General features: G+C 42.8%; 1 protein-coding gene across 1 annotated transcript; it reads right to left on the minus strand.

Moving 5' to 3' along the window:
- Positions 1-4,287: 4,287 nt before the first annotated feature.
- Positions 4,288-12,348, minus strand: shisa9b (shisa family member 9b). The gene is made up of 4 exons (XM_053852257.1): positions 11,671-12,348; positions 10,558-10,664; positions 6,818-6,958; positions 4,288-5,484 (listed from the first exon to the last, which is right to left on the minus strand). Exons 1-4 carry the CDS (start codon positions 12,171-12,173, stop codon positions 5,102-5,104), a joined length of 1,134 nt encoding a protein of 377 aa, XP_053708232.1. The 5' UTR covers positions 12,174-12,348; the 3' UTR covers positions 4,288-5,101.
- Positions 12,349-21,211: the final 8,863 nt, after the last annotated feature.

Consider the following 21,211-nt stretch of genomic DNA (forward strand, 5'->3'; position numbering starts at 1 on the left):
AAGAGGTTGTCCAAAACGTCTCGACATGCAAGAAACAAAACAGCATGGCAGCAAATGACACGTCCTTACACGTAGCGTAATGTCGCGAAGCGTCCCAATTCTTAGGGAAGTCACTTCGTCGTCGGAGGGAACTCAAAACCAAGTGTTAAGTGCTCGTGTTAATGGGAGAAATGGGTCACAGCCTTATTGCACATCCACTCACTTTTATGTCAAGCAAATTGATGCAGTTTGTCTTGTCTTCTGTTACAGACAAAAACAATGTTAATGTTAAAGTCAAGTACTTTAATGTTGTCATGGATGCAATGTTACGCAGAGGTGTACGATAATTTTATAGACAAATGATACTATTTACCGTGGCGGCGGAGAGTTGGCGGGCGGGAAACGTTTATTTCTTACTGACTTAACTTACCCCTACAATTCAGAGCCAGACTCTAAATGTTTTTGGCCCAATATTTCGGGCCACCATAGTTCCCGAGAGGAACCCGAAACAAGCGCACAACCTATGCAACCTGCAACATCATGGTGGCAAAACCACATTCAACTTACCCCCCTCACTCTGGAGCCTTGCGTTAGGTCCAGTGTGGCCGTACAAGTAAATCAACTGAGCAGTTATTTTTATTTCCGTTATTTGTCCGACTGTCTCACGTCATGCCTGGCAATTATTCGTCCCCAGCCAAAAGCTCCTCACTGGCTCATTCTCCTGCACTCAGCCAGACACAAAGAGGTCCCCAGGTATGTCAGCGGCTGAGCGGAGGAGAGCAGACTTAATTGAATGACTGAGCTGAGGCTGCGTCTTTCAGGATCTGCTGCGACTGTCAGAATGCACCGAATGTTTCTTCATCGGGGGAAAGCCGAACTGCGAGAACTCAGTCGATAGGAATCTATTTCTTCAGTCATTATATTTGCGTGTTACAATGCATGTTGATCCTTCAAGTGGCATTTGGGACAGCGTTCTACTGTTCTCACGGTTTACAAGAACCTGTCGCAGAACTACTACCACTTTTTCGGGGGTAAAAAAATATTTTTCCTCCAGACTTATTTTCAGTGTTAGTTGTCATCATACCAACCCTCCTGTTGCCACCTATTGCGTCCCCCCAATGTTACATTTCTAGCCACATACCTTCTTTTTGGGAGGGTATTTTTGCCGCGCGGGTCCTTTTGACCTGTGCAGGTGTTTTTGTGGATCAGCCACTTCAAGCTTTTGTCAGGCAGATACCTTCAGCACCGCCGCTGCTGCTACTGAGGCTATTAATAACGCTCCGTCTACTCCGCCTTTGCACTGAAGTGAGAGAAGCCGCCTGCCACTGCCTTGACATTTTGGAACTCCGCCATCAGAGTTTTTAATTGATGTGATCTCTATCCAGATCATTGCAAGTGATGACCCAATTATTTCATCATCGCTCACATTTAAATTTACGGAAAAAAAAGTACATAAAATATGCTCAGAACCAGAAGAAACATCCCTCTTCATATTTCCCTCCTTTCATCCTCCGCTGCCTCTGTGTGCATTATGAAGCATGAATACAAATATGAGTCGCTACATGAGAGCAAATAAGGTAAAGCATCAGCTCTTGAAGTTTAAATTTGTTGATCTTCTACTGCTTGTCTCCGCGGCTCGGAAGCACAAATGTTGAAGCTATAAATAGACGTGTTTGATCGCTGACTGACAAGACTCAACCTTTGGTTTTTATTGTTCAAGATTGAAGAAGATATTTGACATTTGATTCAAGTCACACACTCATGAATAGTAACTGAACGTGGCCTCATGCTGGCAAGACTCACATGAATGTGTCCTCACCTCTTCAATGTGCCTCGACTATGCTCTCTTTTTAAGAAAGGATTTATCATGCTTTTATTTTGTTGAACTACTTCCTGCATTTTCCCTTTGACTCCAAGTAATGGCACACCTGTTACTCTGCTTTCACCTTATATAGAGCGTGTCAAGTTACGGACAGAATTTCCCATCGGATTGAATAAAGTTATTCTGATATTCACTAGTTATGACCAAAAACTACATCACCTCCAATGTTGATTTCGGGACCTCCAGAGATTGGTAGCTATGATCTCGTGAGAGCTCACATGTCAATTTAGCTGTAAAAGCTTTGTTTACAGCTGTATTTTTAAGCTCAGAAAATGTTTAGTGCGTCTTCTCTCCAGTGATGATCGTCTCTACTAAGTAATATATTCATCCACTCTGAAGGAAAACTTTCTGTCTGGAGCAGAGCGAATGAGTCCATGCTGCCTTTGTCATCCTTTTCTCTGAGGATCACCATGTTCCTCATCTTAATGTGCTTCCCTCCAGAAACTCAGATTCTGTTCCCAGCCACTTCACTTATCTTTGCAGCAACACAATGATCCGCACTGCTACCAGGAGAACGGATGCATGTCGCACACTGACAGCAAACTCTCTGCCTAGGTGTTGCACATTCATCTCAACAATCCGAAGAAGAAATACTAACCAAAAATTCAATATTTTATTTGCGTTTTTAAAAAGCATGATAGTTAAAAACGTCATTACAAAGAGTAGCGCTTCACTCCCTCGCCGCACTTTCTTGATACAGACGCAGATAAACCATATCTTTCTGACAGCGGAATGAAGGAATAATTACAGAAAAACCCTGAATCCCCATAGTATAGCATCTTCAATGCCCTTTCAAAGAAGTTAATATGCCCATAGTTATTCAGACAATGCTTCTTCTATATCTTGAATAAAATCAGTAGAAAAGAATACATTTCAGAGGCCACTGAATGATGAAGTAGACTTCGCATGGAGAAGCAATAGGAAGTCTCCTTTGAAGAGTCATGGATAAATTAGTTTTTCTCAAATGAAAATTTACATCGACGGCAGTTCGAGGAGCGATTTGTTCGAAATCTGAATCAATTTTTCCCATTACAATGAATGGAAAAAGAACTAATGCGTTCCAAGCCTTAACATAGTCTTTTGTAGGAGTGAATGTAGAGTGTCTGCTGCAGGTGCGCTGTTCCTCTATGTGTGTGGCCGCTGCATGTGGGAGGGGTTGCCGAGTGAGTGACGTCTCTCCAGAAGTGAAGAGGTGCCCGGTGCGTGTCCAGCTCTGAATGTGCGCTTCTGTGCAGTTTGGCTGTGACAAAGTCATAAACCAAGTCACGCTCTGTCCCAGACTTGCCTCATCCCTGTCCCAGCTCCAGCCCACAACAGGACATCAAACCCTGGAGTGAGCGCTCCAGCACCTCCCCTGTGACACTCTACCACTGTCCAGTGCGGAGACAGGAAAGGTTTTACACCTCAATATGAAGAAAAAACAGTCAGTAAATGTAGCTAACGGGACACGTCTGCATACAGAGGCTGCGTTATACACAATAACAAAGCGCCTCATGGGTCAGCAGATCGGTCCGCGCACGTTATGTTTTTTCCGGCTTTTGTCGGGGGCGTTCGAGTTCTGGATTTTCGTTCGAAATCCGAAGCAAAAAAATCTCAAAATTTTTGTTCGAACTCCGATTTGTTCGAATTCCAGATCATTCAAAACTGTGGTACCACTGTATATACTATATATACACAAACTAAAACAAAATAATGATGTCCTTCCATCATATAATCATTGTTATTGTTATCATTTTCCAGGACATTGTCTGTCTTGCTGTGATGTAAACAGTAATAATATAATATTAAAATGCCCCACGATTGTGTTTCTAAGGGGAGGTTGACAGGTATGTTCCTGGCAACTCCTCTCAAAGTCACATGACATAACAGTAACATTGCCATGGCCACATGACCTTGACAGACCTTATCTAGAGGCACAGTCGGAGCCTACTCCCCCATATGAATGGGCGACATGTACACTGGAAACAGCCTTTCAAATGGACTGATCCAAGCAGAATCCGTACAGGAGGAACCTGAAGTCTGGCACGTGGTTTCCTCCAGACTGAACTGGGTTACTGTGCCGATTACATTTCCAGTGGGAAGCAGCCCAGTGGTTAAAAACATTATTTTCCAATTAAAAAGAACGTCTCATGGTGTTGAAAATGGATCGGGAGCACAGCTGTAAACATGCAGTATTTGAGTGAAATACCTGTTTGCTAGCCGTCCGTTCGGGTTCAGTTCCCTCTCTATTCAAATAAATTCCTAAATGTAATGTGCAAGATTTAAAAAAAAATAAATCATGGCCTACACACATTAAATTCACTGCAGAAAATTATCCATAGATGGTCAAGTACACAAAGGGTATTTGTACTTACCATGGTGGGAAAGGTTTCCTTTACTCACCCAAATAACCTGCTGGAACATGACTGGTGGATATGTATTCAAAAGAAATTAAAACACCTTTATTAACAATGAATAACTTGTCTGAACCATGGGAATTTAGGGCCATTACGTGGATACAGATTTGCAATTCGGCTTCATCATAATTCAGTTCTGTAAAGAGTCATTGAGGTGACAGTATCTACAAAAAAACAGTACAGAATTTACGGGTCACAAGAGCCGAAAACGCATGATAAAATCCAGCATATTTTCACAATAAAAAAAACAACAATTTAACAGACAGCACTGTGAACTTTTAAGTAAGTGGCGACTCTATATGTGCTCCAATGTGAAGTTGGACAAGTTCAACCTGAGCAGTACAGAAAGACGCACAACAGTTACCGCTATAATCCACGAGCAACACTATGACTGTAGTACATACAAGGCCATGACTGAGCAAAACAATGTACAACTGGAACAGAAATACTCTTAGTCACACAATAGTCAACGCAAAACAGGTTATTAAGCAACAACTCTTGTTTGAACATCAATGCCTGCTAAGAAATACACAAGCAAGTGAGCGAAAACTGTTTGTTTTGGTGGTTAAAAACAGATTGCATATGTTTAGTTCGGAAGATTAAAACCAGTAACAGTCTGTATTTCAGCCCTGGTCACATAGTGTGAGATATATAAATCCGCTATAATTGTAACTGGTGAACACTCTCATAAGACAATTTGTTTCATTATTGAGTGAAGGTTTAAACACATATATATATTATATATACCTGTATAAATGTTACCAGGCTATGTGCAAGACTCTCATCACATTACACACTGATATACTAACATTCACCGTCACAGTCTTGACGTCTCCAGATCGTCTTATACGGTCACTTCTGTCTTGCTGTTGGTGACAAAGTACGGTTGTGAAGGCATGTGACGAATGTTGTACATCTCCTTCTCCATCAAGTTGAGTTTCTGTGGGCCGTAGCTGTGCCGCAGCCCCATCACGTCCTTGGCCTCCAGGGACCTCAGGATCCCAGGGCTGGCTAAAGTGCTGGAGCTGTAATACAATGACTGAGCGCTTCGGCTCTTGGGGCTTCTGTACTTGTGTTCAATCTGCTTCGCAGACTTTTGTCTGGGTGGGCTGTAGGGATTTCTTGGCTCCGGCTCAATATTCAAAGGCTCCATTGGAAGGCAGCCCTTTGCCGCCATCTCCATCACTTGTCGTCTGTTGCCATAGAAGTCGTTGTTAGCTTTCTCAGCTGCGGACACACACGGATAGTGACGGTTATTTTCTTGCACCACGTGGATGTCACATTGTTTAGCATGTCCCTGACTCGCCTTATCCCTGTCCATACATTTTGCTTTAAATGCAGTTTCATATTTTGAATTTGTATTGATTTTATTAACTGTCTAAGTATCTTTGTAAGTTGAAAATATCCTACTGTGAGTTTTAAATTAATAACCAGAAAGGCACAGGGAAAGTCCCTACCTCGACCAAAAACACAGCTCACAATTAGACGAGTGAAATAACTTCTATCTCAAAAGAACTGCAGAGGCTCGTGGTGAAACGCGTTAAATCTAAAAGTAACAGACAGACTCAAAACAGCACCCTTACGTTCGTCATCGTCTCTCTAACAAAATATTACATTGATGCAGACGACATATGTTGCCACAATAGGCAAGGGAAAGTTTATTTATTTCAGCAATTAAATTGTATTTAATTACCGTAAATTCCAGACTATAGAGAACACCGGAATATTAGCCACACCCACTAAATTTAAGAAGGAAAATAGATCTTGTTTATACATAAGCACTAAAAATTGACTAAAAATCCATATATTAGCTGCATCGATGGATAAGGCGCAGGGTTCAGGCCGCAAGAAAAAAGTAGCAGCTTATCGTCCGGGAATTATGGTAAGTCAAATTTTCCGTCTTATATTTGGTCACATGACCGGAAGTAATAGCAATGAATGGGAACTCTAACACATAATCATAACACAGAGAAGCAGAATCTGTTTTTATTTTTTTTAAGTGGCCTTTGTACTGGCTTCAGCATTTGCTCATCTAATATTTGCTCTTCAAATCTGAGCACATACTTCCATTTCCAATTGAGAAACGACACAATAAAATTTGAGTTAAATTCCTGTTTCCAATTTTTAAACTCAGTTTTTTCCTCTTCCTTCCTAAATTTTATGGGGAAAAAATATCTCTCCCTCAACACTTCGCTTCGCTTCAAATATACGTATCCATTTACAAACATTAAAATATTCATTTCCCTTTGAAGTGGCTAATTCTGACTAACCTGCGAGTCGGCTCACATCCGTTTACCAAGCTCCAACTCATTTGTGTCCTGATTATTTTCTGTCCCAAGCCTCATTATCCGCCATTTGCTCTATTTTTAATTTCTCATTATGATCATTCTGTGTGGCGGCTCGGCGGTTTGACGAGACGCCTGAGTGACTGTCGCCACCCTTGTGTCTCTGATATTATTTTACACTCATTCACTCTTCTTTCACATCCTGGCCGCGCCTTTTACATCACATTTCTTTATGGAATATCAACTTTATCATGAATATTGCTGAGCCATCTTACCGACTGCTTTCAAAGTGGCGTACTGGTTCAGTTCCTTCGCGGTCTTTTGGGGCTCATAAGGGCTGGTCATTGGTCCCAGGTCCGGGTAGGGCTGAGCTATTAGGGTGGATGCTTGAATCAAGTTGTTCATCTGGGCACTGTCTTAGATGAGGAAAACACAGACGTTATGATCTCCCACAGTGTCAGTCTGGCAGCATAAATACATAAGCACTTCAGCCGTAGTTCACGCATATGTTATGTAACGTCATGGTCAATACAACACTGGATTCACTGAAGGCCTTTCCCCCCCAGAAAGTCATGACAGGTCTCTGTAAAATGCGGGGTGCCAGTCAGTTCTGTCTCGCTGACATCATTGTTACGAGAAAAATGATAAAAGATAGTAATGTTCTTAGTTATGATCTTAGCAGACATTTTTCAGTTGCATAGTGTTGTATCTGTATGTATGTAAACAATGTCAGAAGTGCTGACCTACATTTACATCTAAGTTTTCGCATCTAATTTCACATGAAATTGTATGAACAGAGCGCTCATGCTAAAATAGCAAATAGTTTAACTAAGGAGGTCTAGTGTCAGGGCAATGGTTCAACACCATCTTGCAGCAATCACAATAGCAGGAAGCTTTGACTTGTTTCTGGTTTGCTTTGCTGCTAGAATGATAGACTGTATGTAAATATCCTCCTCCACAAGCTAATGTTGCCCATGTCACATTGAATGATGTGAAGAATATGACATGAGATTCCGATGACTAACCCTAACTCTAACCCGGACCTGTGCAAATGCGGCCCAATGCCTGTATTTTCGTGGCCCTTTTGATGTCTAAAAGTAATTTTTCTGCCTTTCTTTGGTTCTTTCTCTTTTAGTCACCACCACCACTTCAGCTGTAAATATAGCATGTTCATCTTTTAACACTAAAAGTCTTCTTTCCATGGGCCATTTTGTGTGTTTTTCATGTTCCTAAAAATACGTTGAAGGAATATTGCAGATACATTTTCAAAAATGATTTTAAGAATTTTTTAATGATGTTGCCTTTTTTTTTTGGTCCATAGTTATGTTGATTTATTTTCAAATTAAATGCAAATACAGTGGTACCTCGTTCTTCGAAAGTCCCGGAATTCGTACAAATAGGAGTTCGAACAAAAATTTTGCGATTTTTTAGCTTCGGATTTTGAACGAAAATCCAGAACTCGAACGCCCCCGAAAAAAGCCGGAAAAACCATAACGTGCGCGGACCGATCAGCTGACCCATGACGCGCTTTGTTATTGTGTATAACGCAGCCTCTGTACGCAGACGTGTCCCGTTAGCTACATTTACTGACTGTTTTTTCTTCATATTGAGGTGTAAAACCTTTCCTGTCTCCACACTGGACCGTGGTAGAGTGTCACAGGGGAGGTGCTGGAGCGCTCACTCCAGGGTTTGATGTCCTGTTGTGGGCTGGTGCTGGGACAGGGATGAGGCGAGTCTGGGACAGAGCGTGACTTGGTTTATGACTTTGTCACAGCCAAACTGCACAGAAGCGCACATTCAGAGCTGGACACGCACCGGGCACCTCTTCACTTCTGGAGAGACGTCACTCACTCGGCAACCCCTCCCACATGCAGCGGCCACACACATAGAGGAACAGCGCACCTGCAGCAGACACTCTACATTCACTCCTACAAAAGACTATTTTAAGGCTCGGAACGCATTAGTTCTTTTTCCATTCATTGTAATGGGAAAAATCCATTCAGATTTCGAACTAAATGCTTTTCGAACTGCCGTCTGGAACGGAGTGTGGCCGAGAACCGAGGAAGCACTGTAAAATGAAAAATTTCAGTAGGTTTCATGGCATATTTACACTTCTTAACATCCTTGCTTACATTCAATCCTTTTACGTTTTTTAGGTTTAATGCCATTTCCTTCCAACAAAAATCACATAGCCCTCATCCTCTTGTGAGAACTTGTAATAAAACCTGGACCAGAGTGACGGTCAGCCCACTCTACATGAGTATCAATTCAGGTTTGTGTATTTCTCGGTACAATGTATGGTCGGATTAAGCTGTTTACATTCATGTAAAAGTCTGAGTTGCACTCATGCAATAATTTGGTTTGTTGCATGTAACCGTGGCCACATCCTCCTTCGGCCAACTGCAGAAAAAACTAGACCCCTACAGGTGTTGTGTCTGGTGGAACTGGTGGAGCCTCTTCCCCCAGTTGGTGATCCCTTCTGCAGAGATGGCTCACACCACTCCCACTGCTTCCATCTGGAGAACTACATTTGATCTCAAATCAATGAGCTGTTCAAGCTACTCCTTTTTGTGTGTATCTGACACAATTCACAAAGGTAAAAATAGGTTTATTGGAGCCCAAATCCCTGAATGTTAGGGGTAAACTTCTATCCAAATTAGTTTGAAACAGTCAACATTCACTTTTGTGCCGTTGAAGGATGCAGCGTGTCGCTTTAAGAGTCGCTTTACCTTCATCCCTGGGAGTAATATGAGAGTTAGAGGTCAGTTGTGGTCACCAAGGTTTGATGGTGGAACTGCACCCAGTGTTTCCTCACTGCTGTCTTTGGTTTAAAATCAGAACTTGACTTAGATTCTTATTTAAAAGTACTGAGCCCAGAAATTTAAAGGCAGTCAATGGGACCTTTAAAAGCAGATCTCCTCAGTTGTAAACTGACCTCACTTCATCTGAAGCTCCGGAGTCCAGAGTGTGATGATGTTTTATGACCAGTCACAGTCACAAGATCAGTGTCCCCAAAGGAACTGTACATTTTTCTTTTTTGACAGCTCATATTTGGACAACGCGTGTACAAATGGGTGTCAAAATCCGGCTGAAAAGATCTGTACTGCCTGATCAGGTGACTTTCTAAACTCGTCGACCTGCTTCCATTTCGTACGTTTGTTGTATGTGGGGCACACTGCAGTCAGTCACTTCCAGCTCAAGCTGACTCAATGTTTGGAAATTATTCAGCATGAATTAGGATAGTTGTGTATTTTATGTTTCAGCCTGTCAACCACATTTTTTTTTCGAATTCATGAATTCATGAAAAGAAAAATGTTTTTGTTTTTACTCCGTTAAAGGTCATAGTATTCCATTTGTTTTCTTTTCTTCAGTAAATGATTCCTCTACTTCTACTACTCATAAAGTCCTCAACTCTCCTGGCGTTGTGTCGTCAGTAACTGATGCACAGTGTAGTTGATGCCAGCAACAAAAGTGCTGGATACACACCTCTATATTGTGCAGGCGGCGCTAATGTGTTTGTCTTTTTTAATATCAGACGCTGACACAAAAGTAGGTCAGACTTCAGGTGACACACAAGGTTAAAAGGTTGCTGTGAGTGGCAGACACTTCTCTCATGAAAGATTTAGGGGCGCACTCATCGGCGACATGCCACAAAGTAAACAGCAACTGCTTTCTCTCACGGAGCATTTTGAAATTGAATAGAAAGTGTTGTCGCTGCACTCATCAGCGTAGTGGAGCAGAGATACTTATGTGCCGAGGAAAAGTGGTTTTGGGGTATGAGGGTAGCTGCGTGGGTGTGGATTATAAACCTTACAAAAGATTGGGATGGGAAACACTTGGATCCCTGAACGCTACAAACAATTGTGTTTGCGAATTTGGATGTCTATTTTCAGGCGCTTTTCCTCCTGTAAAAATATTGGCTGACACTTGCTCATTCTTCGTATACATTCATATTAACCCAGTATGTACACATTATTCTGAGATTATTTTCAATCATTTTAGTTTAGATACTTACAGAGACTGTTCACAGCAAGTTCTGGATTGAGATTCTCATACTGTTGGCCCAGTCCAATCTCATCGGTATGTTCAGAGGCAGGGTGACGGATCACGTGTGCAAGTGTCCTGGGGAGACAGTCGATTATTATAAACAAGAACTGCATAGGCATTGCATAGGTGACAACCCCCACCCCAACCCCCCCCCCAAATATTAGTTGAACATTTGAGAGGCACTCCATCCATCCATCCATCGTCGCCCGTTGCCGGGTCGCGGGGGCAGCAGCTTCAGGAGGTCACGCCAAACACCCTTCTCCCCAGCGACCTCCACCAGCTCCGACTGGGGGATCCAGAGACGCTCCCAGGCCAATCTCTCCACCTGGTCCTGGGTCGACCCCTCGGTCTCCTCCCAGCTGGACGTGTCTGGAACACCTCCAAAGGGAGGCGTCCAGAGGGCGTCCTGATGAGATCCCAAACCACCTCAGCTGACTCCTCTCAATGTGGAGAAGCAGCGGCTCTACTCCGAGCTCCTCCCGAGTGACAGAACTTCTCACCCTATCACTAAGGGAGACGCCTGCCACCCTTCGGAGAAAACCCATTTCAGCTGCTTGTATCCGGGACCTTGCTCTCTCGCTCATGAAGGAGAGTGGCACTCATTCGCCTTTATTTTCAAAGGATTTTTAGGCGGTCATAATGTTTTTCTACAGCCATATTAGTCCATAGAATATGAGTGATTCCCCAAGCCAAAGTGATTCACTGACTGACAGAAAATGGTTAAGGTTGAAAGCTCCTTTGTAGACCTTGCTTGATGGTTTGGAACACAAGCCTGCACCCACTGCAGACCCTTTGTGGATCAGTGTGAGACCCCTGGTTTAAATCTCCTAAGTCACCGGTCGAAAAGGTGTTTCATTATGACCCACAAACACGTCACACATCGATCACTCATGGACTACTGAGTTCTGTTCTTAAGGGTGATCCCAGATACTCACTGTAGGTTGTCATATGAAGCCATTCAGGAATGACATTTTTACATAGACACCTATATATTTATGTCCACACTGAAGTGGAGTGATGTCACGTGCTCCATCATGGGTCATTTATTTGTTGGGGAATGCTGAGAAGATAAATAACTCACCTGGAAACGTTCTCTCTTTGTAAGCGGTTTGACTTCTCCAAACCCAGTTTGGTGAAAATCCCGATCAGAGCCATGATGGCCACGACCCCACAGATGACATAAACGATCAGGTTAGTTTTGTCTCTCGACGCGTCCTGCGACACGTCCGCTTTGGACGGGGGTCTCCCGGTCATCATCCAAGGGGGGGTGTCGTAGTTCTTACAGGTGGTCTGGTCCAGTCGGGAGCTTTTAAACGCGCAGCAGAACCTGAATCCACAAGTGCCGCAGCAGTACAGGTAGTTCCCAGTCTGGCACACGAACGGCGGGTCCCACTGGCCCATCACGTCGTAGTAGCCGCGACACTTGTCTTCCACGTGGGGCGTCTCCGTGACCTCCGCCTCGGTGGAGTAGTTGTACCCGGTAGCGACCATGTAGTCGTCCACGGTCTGAGCTGGCTCCCCTTCTGCGTCGCACAGCGTCACTTTGACCAGTAAACAGCTGAGCAACAGCTCCGTGCCCCGCATCGTCTCTGGCACTTTACCCAGCTCTCCGTGCGCTCAAGTCCGCGATCATCCTGCCCGTGGACGAGCCAAGGTCGTGCGTAAAAGTCATCCGGTTAACTTCAATCGCAAGTCCTCTCGTGGGAAATGGCTTTCAATAGAGCGGCGGTGGACTGGGTCATCCGTGATTCAGCGCCTCTGGCTGCGCGCAAGTGTATCAGACTCCGCTGGGGATGTTTCACTCCGAGCGCACGGATGGAGAGAGAAAGTTAACGGCGTGGATTAGCCAATGAGAAGGACGGGTGTGAAGCAGCTCACCTGATGGACCAGTGGAGGGATCAACATCTCCGTTGTTTATTCGTGATTTGACTCGACATTCTCTTTCTATTTGAAATAGTTTATTAGTGAGACTCTTGTCTTTTGGTGCCTCCTTTTTTATGAATCTATTCACCGACGTTTTCTTAGTGCGTCATCAGAATCAGAGCCCGCCTGAGTGCTGACAGACAAAAATTAAATTAAATTTAAAAAAAGGCTGATCACAAATTCAACAGTCTGACGGCCGAGGGGAAGAAGCTGTTGCTGTGACGGGAGGTTCTGGTCTGGATGGACCGTAGCCTCCTGCCAGAGGGAAGAGGAACAAACAGTCCATGACCAGGGAGAGAAGGGTCGGCTCTGATCCGGGTCCTGGAGACATACAGGTCCTGAAGAGGTGGCAGGCTGCAACCGATCTGCGCTGCAGTGTTGACAACTCTAAAAGCCGGGAATGGTAGAAAAGCATGTCAAACTCAAGGCCTGGGGTCCATTGAGTCAATTTTAAAGGCCCATTTGTGTGAGATAGGCCTTTCCTCCTCACAGATCTGGTGATCATTTTTGAAACTGGTTCTCCCCCAAAATGGCCACTTCGCAAGCACTCTCTTCAAATATGCTTGGCGGGGTAGTGGCACGCATTCGGCGGAGAAGTTTAATATTCTCAAACCAAGATCAAACACGTTAGAAGTTCATGCTGATAACTCGGAGCACCACGGTGCTGCTAAAAATGCTCGACACATGAGAAGCGCCTGTCCCCGGACGCACTCAAGATCGTTTCAGCAGATCCATGTGGACAGCAGAAACAGTCTTTACGGAGCAAAAACCAGCACACGGTTAAGCCAAAATGAATATAGTGCAACACAAACATCAATATTGTGACCGAGAAACTGTTCTCATAACCATTAACATAGAAGGAAACGTTTATTTTTTTGAAAGTTATTTGGAGGGAAGCTAGTCTTAAAAAGGCTGCTGTTATATTCTGTTGATGTTTGCTTCCTGTCAAAGAAGTGTTGATCATAGATATAGATATAATTACTAGATTATTACAGGCTAACTAATACATCATAATACTTGTTCAGCTCATGACCGTTTTTAACATTTTAACATTTTGCGTTTCATGGAGTTGATGTAAACTTGCATGTCCAAAAGGGTGGTGAGGCCAGCAATGTTGAATGGTTTGGAAACAGTGACACTGAGGAGAAGACAGGAGGCAGAGCTGGAGGGAGCAGAGATGAAGATGCTGAGCTTCTCTCTGGGAGTGAGCAGGATGGATAGGATCAGAGGGACAGCACATATGCTCAGGTGTTTAGGAGACAAAGTCAGAGAGGCTAGATGGAGATGGTTTGGACATGTACAGAGGAGAGAGAGCCAGTACATTGGTAGATGAAGATGTTGAGGTTGGAACTGCCAGGCAGAAGGTGGAGAGGAAGGCCAAAGAGAAGATTTATGGAGGTGGTGAAGGAGGACATGAGGTTTGTAGGAAGGGAGAGGCCGAAAGGAAAAGAAGATGAATCACAGATATATGACATCTTGTGTCTTCTTGTGATGGAGAAGAGAGGAGAGAGAAATTATCCAGCACCAACAAATAAAATAAGTATATGTCTACTGAGGTAGATGTTTACCTGGCAAATAAAAGACTAGCACTCTGGAGTCACTCCTGGAATGCTCTGCTGTTTACCGAATCCCTGGTTGAACCGATTATTTTTGTTGTTGTTTTTGCATTTTGCCGGCGATCATAACTCCATAAGCCAAAAATGTTTAGTTGTGCTACTTACTTTGTTTCCAGTGTCTCCATGTCAGCAGACTGAAGCCCACTTTGCTGAATGGACTTTGACCCAAGACAGAGTCTGTGGTGTGAAAACCCTTTTTACCACGTGAAGTTGGTGAAAAGCCAACTTGCATCGGTTAAAGTGAAAAAGACGGAGTTTGTCACAGTGACTTTCTCTCCGCACAGTCCTTACTACTTGTCCTGCCCTGTTTTTTCTCAATGGAAAGCGTTTTTCACTCCATTGAAACGCCTAAACATCAACATGCAACAACGGAGGCTACCTTTGGCTTCAATATAGGACGCAAAAGTCCCCTTTCCTAACCTCAATATAGAGCATTGCACGACAGGAGTGAGGATGTCTTGGTTTGACATATGCTCCAAATGAGTTCTAGATAAAGAATCCGATCTAAAACGGCTGCATTCCTAAAGAGCACCTTCTGCTATTTATTGATTGTTTACACAATAACCGGTGATGAATTGCAGCTCAGATCCACCCAAAAGTCCGACAACAAATTATTTTTAGAGAAGGCGATTCATCTAAAATTATGATGAGTAGAAGGAGACCGCCTCTGGAGAAATCTCACTCTTCCTTGTTTGATGCTGAATCATCTTGACCATCAGAGGCTACTTCTATTTACAATTGTCTGTCAGGGGACTTCAGCCCCTCTTCTTTTGGTGCAGCTTTAAAGTTTCCTATAATAGGTTTGAGCTGTCCCCGAGGACGAAGCTTTTCTTGCCTAAAAATAGGCTTTTTTGAGCTCATAGATATCAGTATATTTCCCTGCAGCCTCGCCTCGCCGTGCAATGTTGAGACAGTTTGTTGAATACTTTGGACAATTGAAAAAAGTACTGTAGCTTTTCAGATCATTGTATTGACAGATTGACGGATAGATAGATAGATAGATAGATAGATAGATAGATAGATAGATAGATAGATAGATAGATAGATAGATAGATGGATGGATGGATGGATGGATGGATGGATGGATGGATGGATGGATGGATGGATGGATGATGGATGGATGGATGGATGACGGACGGACGGACGGACGGACGGACGGACGGACGGACGGACAGACAGACAGACAGACAGACAGACAGATAGATAGATAGATAGATGATAGATGATGGATGGATGATGGATGGATGGATAGATAGGTGGGTAGCAGGTGAGAAGAAGAGAACACTATAGTTTTCCACTGACAGGAGAGGAGCCTAATGAAATGGCCTCACAGGAGGGAATTTTGATGCAATTCTTCTCTGTCACAGTCAAATAATTCTTCTGGAAGTGACACATGAGGGAGGCCTGTGCAGGAAGTAAAAGAGAAGTTCATAATGAATTATACTTTATCTCCCTACATTCCAACCTTGGTTTAATTCTAAAAAAGTGTACCTTTATGATGAGATCCCCTCTAAACGTAGAGTGACTTTTATGCAGGGTTCAACAAGCTTTTTATCGGTCCTAAAATAGCTCTGGAGCTTGAGTTGTCGGCCTTTGTTCCCACCACTCTGGTCTGATTCTGCTCATCAGGACTATATTTATCAGCCCGTCCTTTCTTTTTAACTCCAGTGTTTAGGAGCAGCCTGGAGAAATCAAACTTGACAGACACTAAAAGTTAAGGGGAATATAGACTGAGATATTACCCAGTCATTATGAAGAGCTGCAGAAGAGTGCTGGACCAGCAGGAACTCGCTGAGCCACTGTAGCTGCAGCCTCTCATCTGTATTTACGCTGGACTGGCACCAGTTCGGTGCCTTGCCAAACCCTTCCCCACACATCCATCCATCAAAAAAAAAAAAAAAGCTTGGCACCCAACATTTGTATTCTGGGAATCGAGCAGGCCGGGGGAATTGTTTGTCACATGTGTTCGAACAAAGTGGAAGAAGCGGGCAGCTGGCATCAGCAACGATGAGCCAAACGTCCTTTAGTGACCATCCATAAGTCATAGCAAACTGTAATTTAGAGACTGGGCTCCTCAATTATTTAGGTCTCCCACATGGAAAGTCGAAAAGTCATCTTTGAACTGACAAGTGTTGAAAGACCTTCTGAACATGGGAGAGGCGCCAGACGTTTTCATTCTAATGCGATGCTAAATAAAGCTCGGCACATTTACATCGCGTGGCTTCCTCCACCGCGTTTCAGTTACCACATTCTGACTCTTTCATCGTTTCCAAATCTCGCAATTCTTCCCGAAATTCTTCGCTCCTTTTATGAGCAAACTAAACCCAGAAGGAAAAACTGGGTTCACCTCCACAAGGCAGTGGTGAGGCAGGTTTTTTTTTTAAGAATCCAAATGTGGCTTGAATATTTTAAATTTTACTTTGGAGTAACTTCACTCTTATTTTGTTGAGACTTTTCGTTTGGCACTTGAGGTACAATCCCTGAGATTCACTAATACTGGCAGCGCTCTAATCTCTGTGCTACACATTGTGGTGTGATGTGTTTGAAAATGATGAAACTGTTTCAGTGTCTCTGACTTTGGTTACTTATAGAAGAGAAAACAAAGATCAGGAGTGTTTTTTCAGCTTAAGCATAAATTCAGCATAAATCATGTCTAAATATCATAAAATAAAAATAATATATTTTATTTAAACTATAAAGATAAAGATAAAAGATATAGGTAAAGTGTAAATGAAAGTATCACCATAAAAGATTTGAATTAATTTTCAAAACTGCTTCATGAACAGTTTTTACAGTTTTTTTCTTTTCAAGAACTTCCCCATAGTTAAGTGTCACAGATTTGCAGCTGTCAAATCAATTCAGTGACACACTACTGCCACCACACGTGGCTAATGTATTAAAACTGAGCATCTCGCGGTCCTCACAGCCCAAAGGTGGAACACAAAAAAACTTTTAGCGGCCATCTTGGAGGCACTGGCGGCCCAACCATGGGCCCCGACCCTCAGGTTAAGAATCACTGATCTCCCATATTGTGCCATGTGATGTGATTCATTCTTCCTTAAATTAAAATAAAATGTATTTTTTCTTTTTTTTTTTTTTCAGGAAGAATGCTTTTATTTATTTTTTCTATCATATGCATATACACTCATCTTTAACTTGTGTTTCTAACTTCATGAACTCAATTATTTCAGGAGCAAAGGCTCACCTCTGCTTCACATTTATCACCCTCTTCACGTTTTCCCATCTGAAACAGCAGCAGTAATAGTCCTCTGTCGTCCCCCTCCTCAAACAAACCTATGAAATCTTTTAGAAGTATTCAAATCTGCAACCTGAATCTGTCAAGAGGCCTGTTGCAGCAGTATAAGAATTGTTTTGACCTATGTCAGAGTGGAAAATCAGGTGCTTCCTGGATCGCTGATATTTTCTTGCCCATTAAAACGGACCTCTTTCTCCGATTCAAAACCTCGAAAGCTTGCTTTATTCAGCCCAGAATTGCGTCTAACTTTATCCCCTGGAGGCCAGAAGGGTTCTTTTATACCTGGAATGCTGGGAAAGGAACAGAACAATAAAAGAACATTTGTAAAGATTGACAGTCCGTGTGGGTGCAGCGGTGAAGTACGAGTGATTGAGGATTTTCAGTGTATTTGCACCTTCTGTTTGACAGGTACTGATGTGTAGCTGCTGGATACTCCTTCCTTTGTCTTTCAAATAAGGTAATTTTAAGATGTAAAGTTGAATGTTTTTCAACGGATCATTGAGGTATCATTTCAGAAACATACACTGTTTCTGTATAGAGAGTTTTATCACTGATTTCAACTGTATTTTGTGTGACTTTCCTCAATCGTGGTGCAGCCGTGTGCACGGAAACGGTTGTCATGGCATCAGAAAAATAGCCATGGTGACACATGACTCTTGTGTGAGCTGTGTACAGTATGTATCACAGTTTGGAAGTATGAAGACTGGATACCTCAATTGAATAAGTAGTTGAACAAATATCGTCCCTGCCTGTGCATGTACACCATCATAATATTGCAAAGCAATGGCCCTTAAGTTTATGTTTTTTCTTTTGCCAACAAATCTAGTGAAGTTGATAGAGAATGGTCTTATAGGGTGCAGAAATATTGCATGAATCACTTTAAGATGAAGTGCTACAAAGTTCTGAAGGGCCACCTCGAAAAGTTAGTCTTATTATTTACATTACAAAAAAAGAGAGAGCTGAGACCCAAATTATTATTGTTGTTTAAATTGATAATATTTTTGGCAATTTATTTAATGGTGCATCCAACTTTTATTCTATTTTTTAATTTAAATTTCCATCCATTTTCTTATCAGCCAAATATTTATTTATTTATTTATTAAGACTGCAAATGTCATAACACAACATATTGTCAAGAATATTTCTTGTTTATTGATTTATATTGAACATATAATACTAAACTAAAGTTATTATAAATATTTACATGACTTGCTTGTCTGAGATTTTCTAAAAAAAAATCAAAAATTAATAATTTCCCTGAATTCATGGGGGCATTTTTCATTATTCATAATGTGTTTTTTTCTTATTTTTTCAAAGCACAACTGGTTTATTTGGGGTTGAAATAATAATCTTTCTGTTTAAGCATGATGTAAGCGCTTGTCTCAATTTTATGTTCTGTTATTACTAATTCATGAGGCGTAACAAAGAAGTCATACGCATATAGTCCTTCAGTCTCATTAGTATGAGCAGCAGTGCTTGCTGGTGGTTTGTATGTCATGGCTGAGTTGTGCGGCGATAACAGGCTCATTTCCACAGTCTGAGCCGAGCACCAGGACAGATGCCCCGGCGCCAAGTCAGCCAGCTTCATGTCAGTAACTCGGCTGGAGCGCCAGGATCATTACAGCAGGATGAGTCCAAGCCTCCACTCGAAATGCACGAGCTTGGCTGGGACCAGTGAGCCTCTGGATCGCTGGAGGTAAATACCCGCGACAACAAACTGAATCACCGTCATTTGCTTTTGAATGACAAGCTTTGTCTTTATCAAGATGGCTGCCTAAAGTGCTTGTCTTTCACAATCCAAACAAAATCTCAGTCGGTTTGATTCAACACAAACGCGCCATATATTTTCTAGGCCACTCTTCCCGTGGATGTTTATTTTTTTCCTCTCCCAAATAAGCCGTTATCCTCTGCTGTCATTGAGTATTCACCTTGCCTGACAAAAACGCTCTCGCTCCAGGCGAGGCATTCTGGCTGAGAGACCCAGATATGTTGGTCTTGGGGAGGAGGATAATAATTTCGGTGCGTTAGCTGCTTGGAGGAGAAATTGTGGCCCTGCAACCGCGGAGATATCCGTGACTGAGCTGCCAGGCTTGGATCCCGTCCCAGAGAATTGTGACTCTTCTGCAGCAGAATCCTTGTATGCCGGTCCAGCCTGCTCCCAGGTGGGCCAGCCCACTAAATGCCCACCGTATTTGCGAAACTTGTAGCTTTGTTGTTTACTTTTGTGCCGCTTCCAAGAACAGTCATGAGACTCAATGTCATACAAATAGGGTTTGCATCCATTTTAGCGCAGGAAATAGTTGATAAAGAAAGTGCAGGACCAACATTTTAGTTATGAATATGGAATATGAGTATGACGGCCGCACACTGGTGTTAGTGCTGTTTTGAGTTTGGTCCCAACTTGAGGCAACTCTTAAGAGTGAACCTGAGGTGTGAGGATTTCTTTTGGCCACTCCAATTTCCTCCCACTGGTGTAGCAGTAAGTGGAGGGCCTTGTGTCCATTTTACCGCACCATGCCTGCTGCTATCGTACATGCGCTCTCTCCCTTCCTGACATTATCTTGAGGTCTGTAGGGATGATCCAGTAGCGTGATGCCTAAAATAAACATAAACGCAAGAACAGCTCACTCTCACTACCAAGACTCCCAAGTGATTTTACGCCTGCTAAGTTCTGACCACAAGGTAGTGAAACAGTTCTCTCCATGCTCAAAACAATGGTGCTGAAACTCACTGCCCTGATAACTTGAAGTGGCAAGGATGCGTCCAATTCCTCCACTGTGGCACTAAGAAAGTAGTGATGGGCTGGTGAGGCTTCATGAAACAGGATTCTCCTTTTCTGAGGCCACTAGATGGCACTGTTTGCTTGAAAATCTTTGGGTTTCAACAACCATTTGAAGGAAACCTCACATCATTTTTTTATACCGAGGCCACCACCACCTCTTAAGAGTGAACCTGAGGTGTGAGGATTTCTTTCGGCCACTCCAATTTCCTCTCACTGGTGTAGCCAGCATTTTTATACCGAGGCCACCACCTCCGGTCTCTGAAATTGAGGACACTGTTTCACGAAGCCTCATTTGCCCCTCACTATAAGAATATGTAATTTAATCTAAGTGACAAAGATGTACAGGTTCTGAGTAAATCTTTGTTGACTTTGGAACATGCACAGCATGACCTCATCAACTAGCGACAACCCAAACGTATACTGAATGACAAATACTTGTGTGTCCACTAGTGATGGGTTGATGAAACAGTGTCCTTATTTTCACTAGATGGCGCTCTTGGTTAAAAAATGACGTGCGCTTTCATTGAACTTGAAAGGTAAATATTATACAGCAGACAGCAACGTCTGGTGGCCCCTGAAAAAAAGTGATACTGTTTCATGAAGCCTCATCCTTGGTTCCCTGGAACAGACTGCTACCTACGAGGGGTGTCCCACACTTACCCCCTGGCCTTCTAATAGGACTGCACAGGACATAAGAGACACCTTGAGTTGGAAATATTGAGTCAATATTTGGTATGTGTCTCATGATTTCAGCACTGAGGCCATGCAAACTTGGGTTTCCAAAGCCACTTCTGATTTCCTGTGCACCACTTGTCCTCCATCAGTGTGAGTCTCAAAAGGTGACAGCGATGTAACATCTCATCCTGAAGCAGAATAAATTTAGAAACTTAGATCTGAAGTGTTTGTAGATGTGTTGTTGTCTTCACTTTCGTGTCAGGTTTCTGTACAATCTCTTTTATATTCTATTTATAAAGATTTTTGATACTTCATGTAACATTATTAGGTGGTGTAGTAGCTGAATGGAAATGGCTGGGATGGAACCGAG

The sequence above is a fragment of the Synchiropus splendidus genome, chromosome 19, assembly GCF_027744825.2.
Source record: "Synchiropus splendidus isolate RoL2022-P1 chromosome 19, RoL_Sspl_1.0, whole genome shotgun sequence".
Lineage (NCBI taxonomy): Eukaryota > Metazoa > Chordata > Actinopteri > Syngnathiformes > Callionymidae > Synchiropus > Synchiropus splendidus.

Coding starts and splice junctions, on each gene's coding strand:
- shisa9b (XM_053852257.1), bottom strand. CDS start 12,173: ATGCGGGGCACGGAGCTGTTGCTCAGCTGTTTACTGGTCAAAGTGACG. Junction 6,959..10,557: donor ACTTGCTGTGAACAGTCTCT/GTAAGTATCTAA, acceptor TCCTCATCTAAG/ACAGTGCCCAGATGAACAAC. Junction 5,485..6,817: donor CGCCACTTTGAAAGCAGTCG/GTAAGATGGCTC, acceptor GTGTGTCCGCAG/CTGAGAAAGCTAACAACGAC.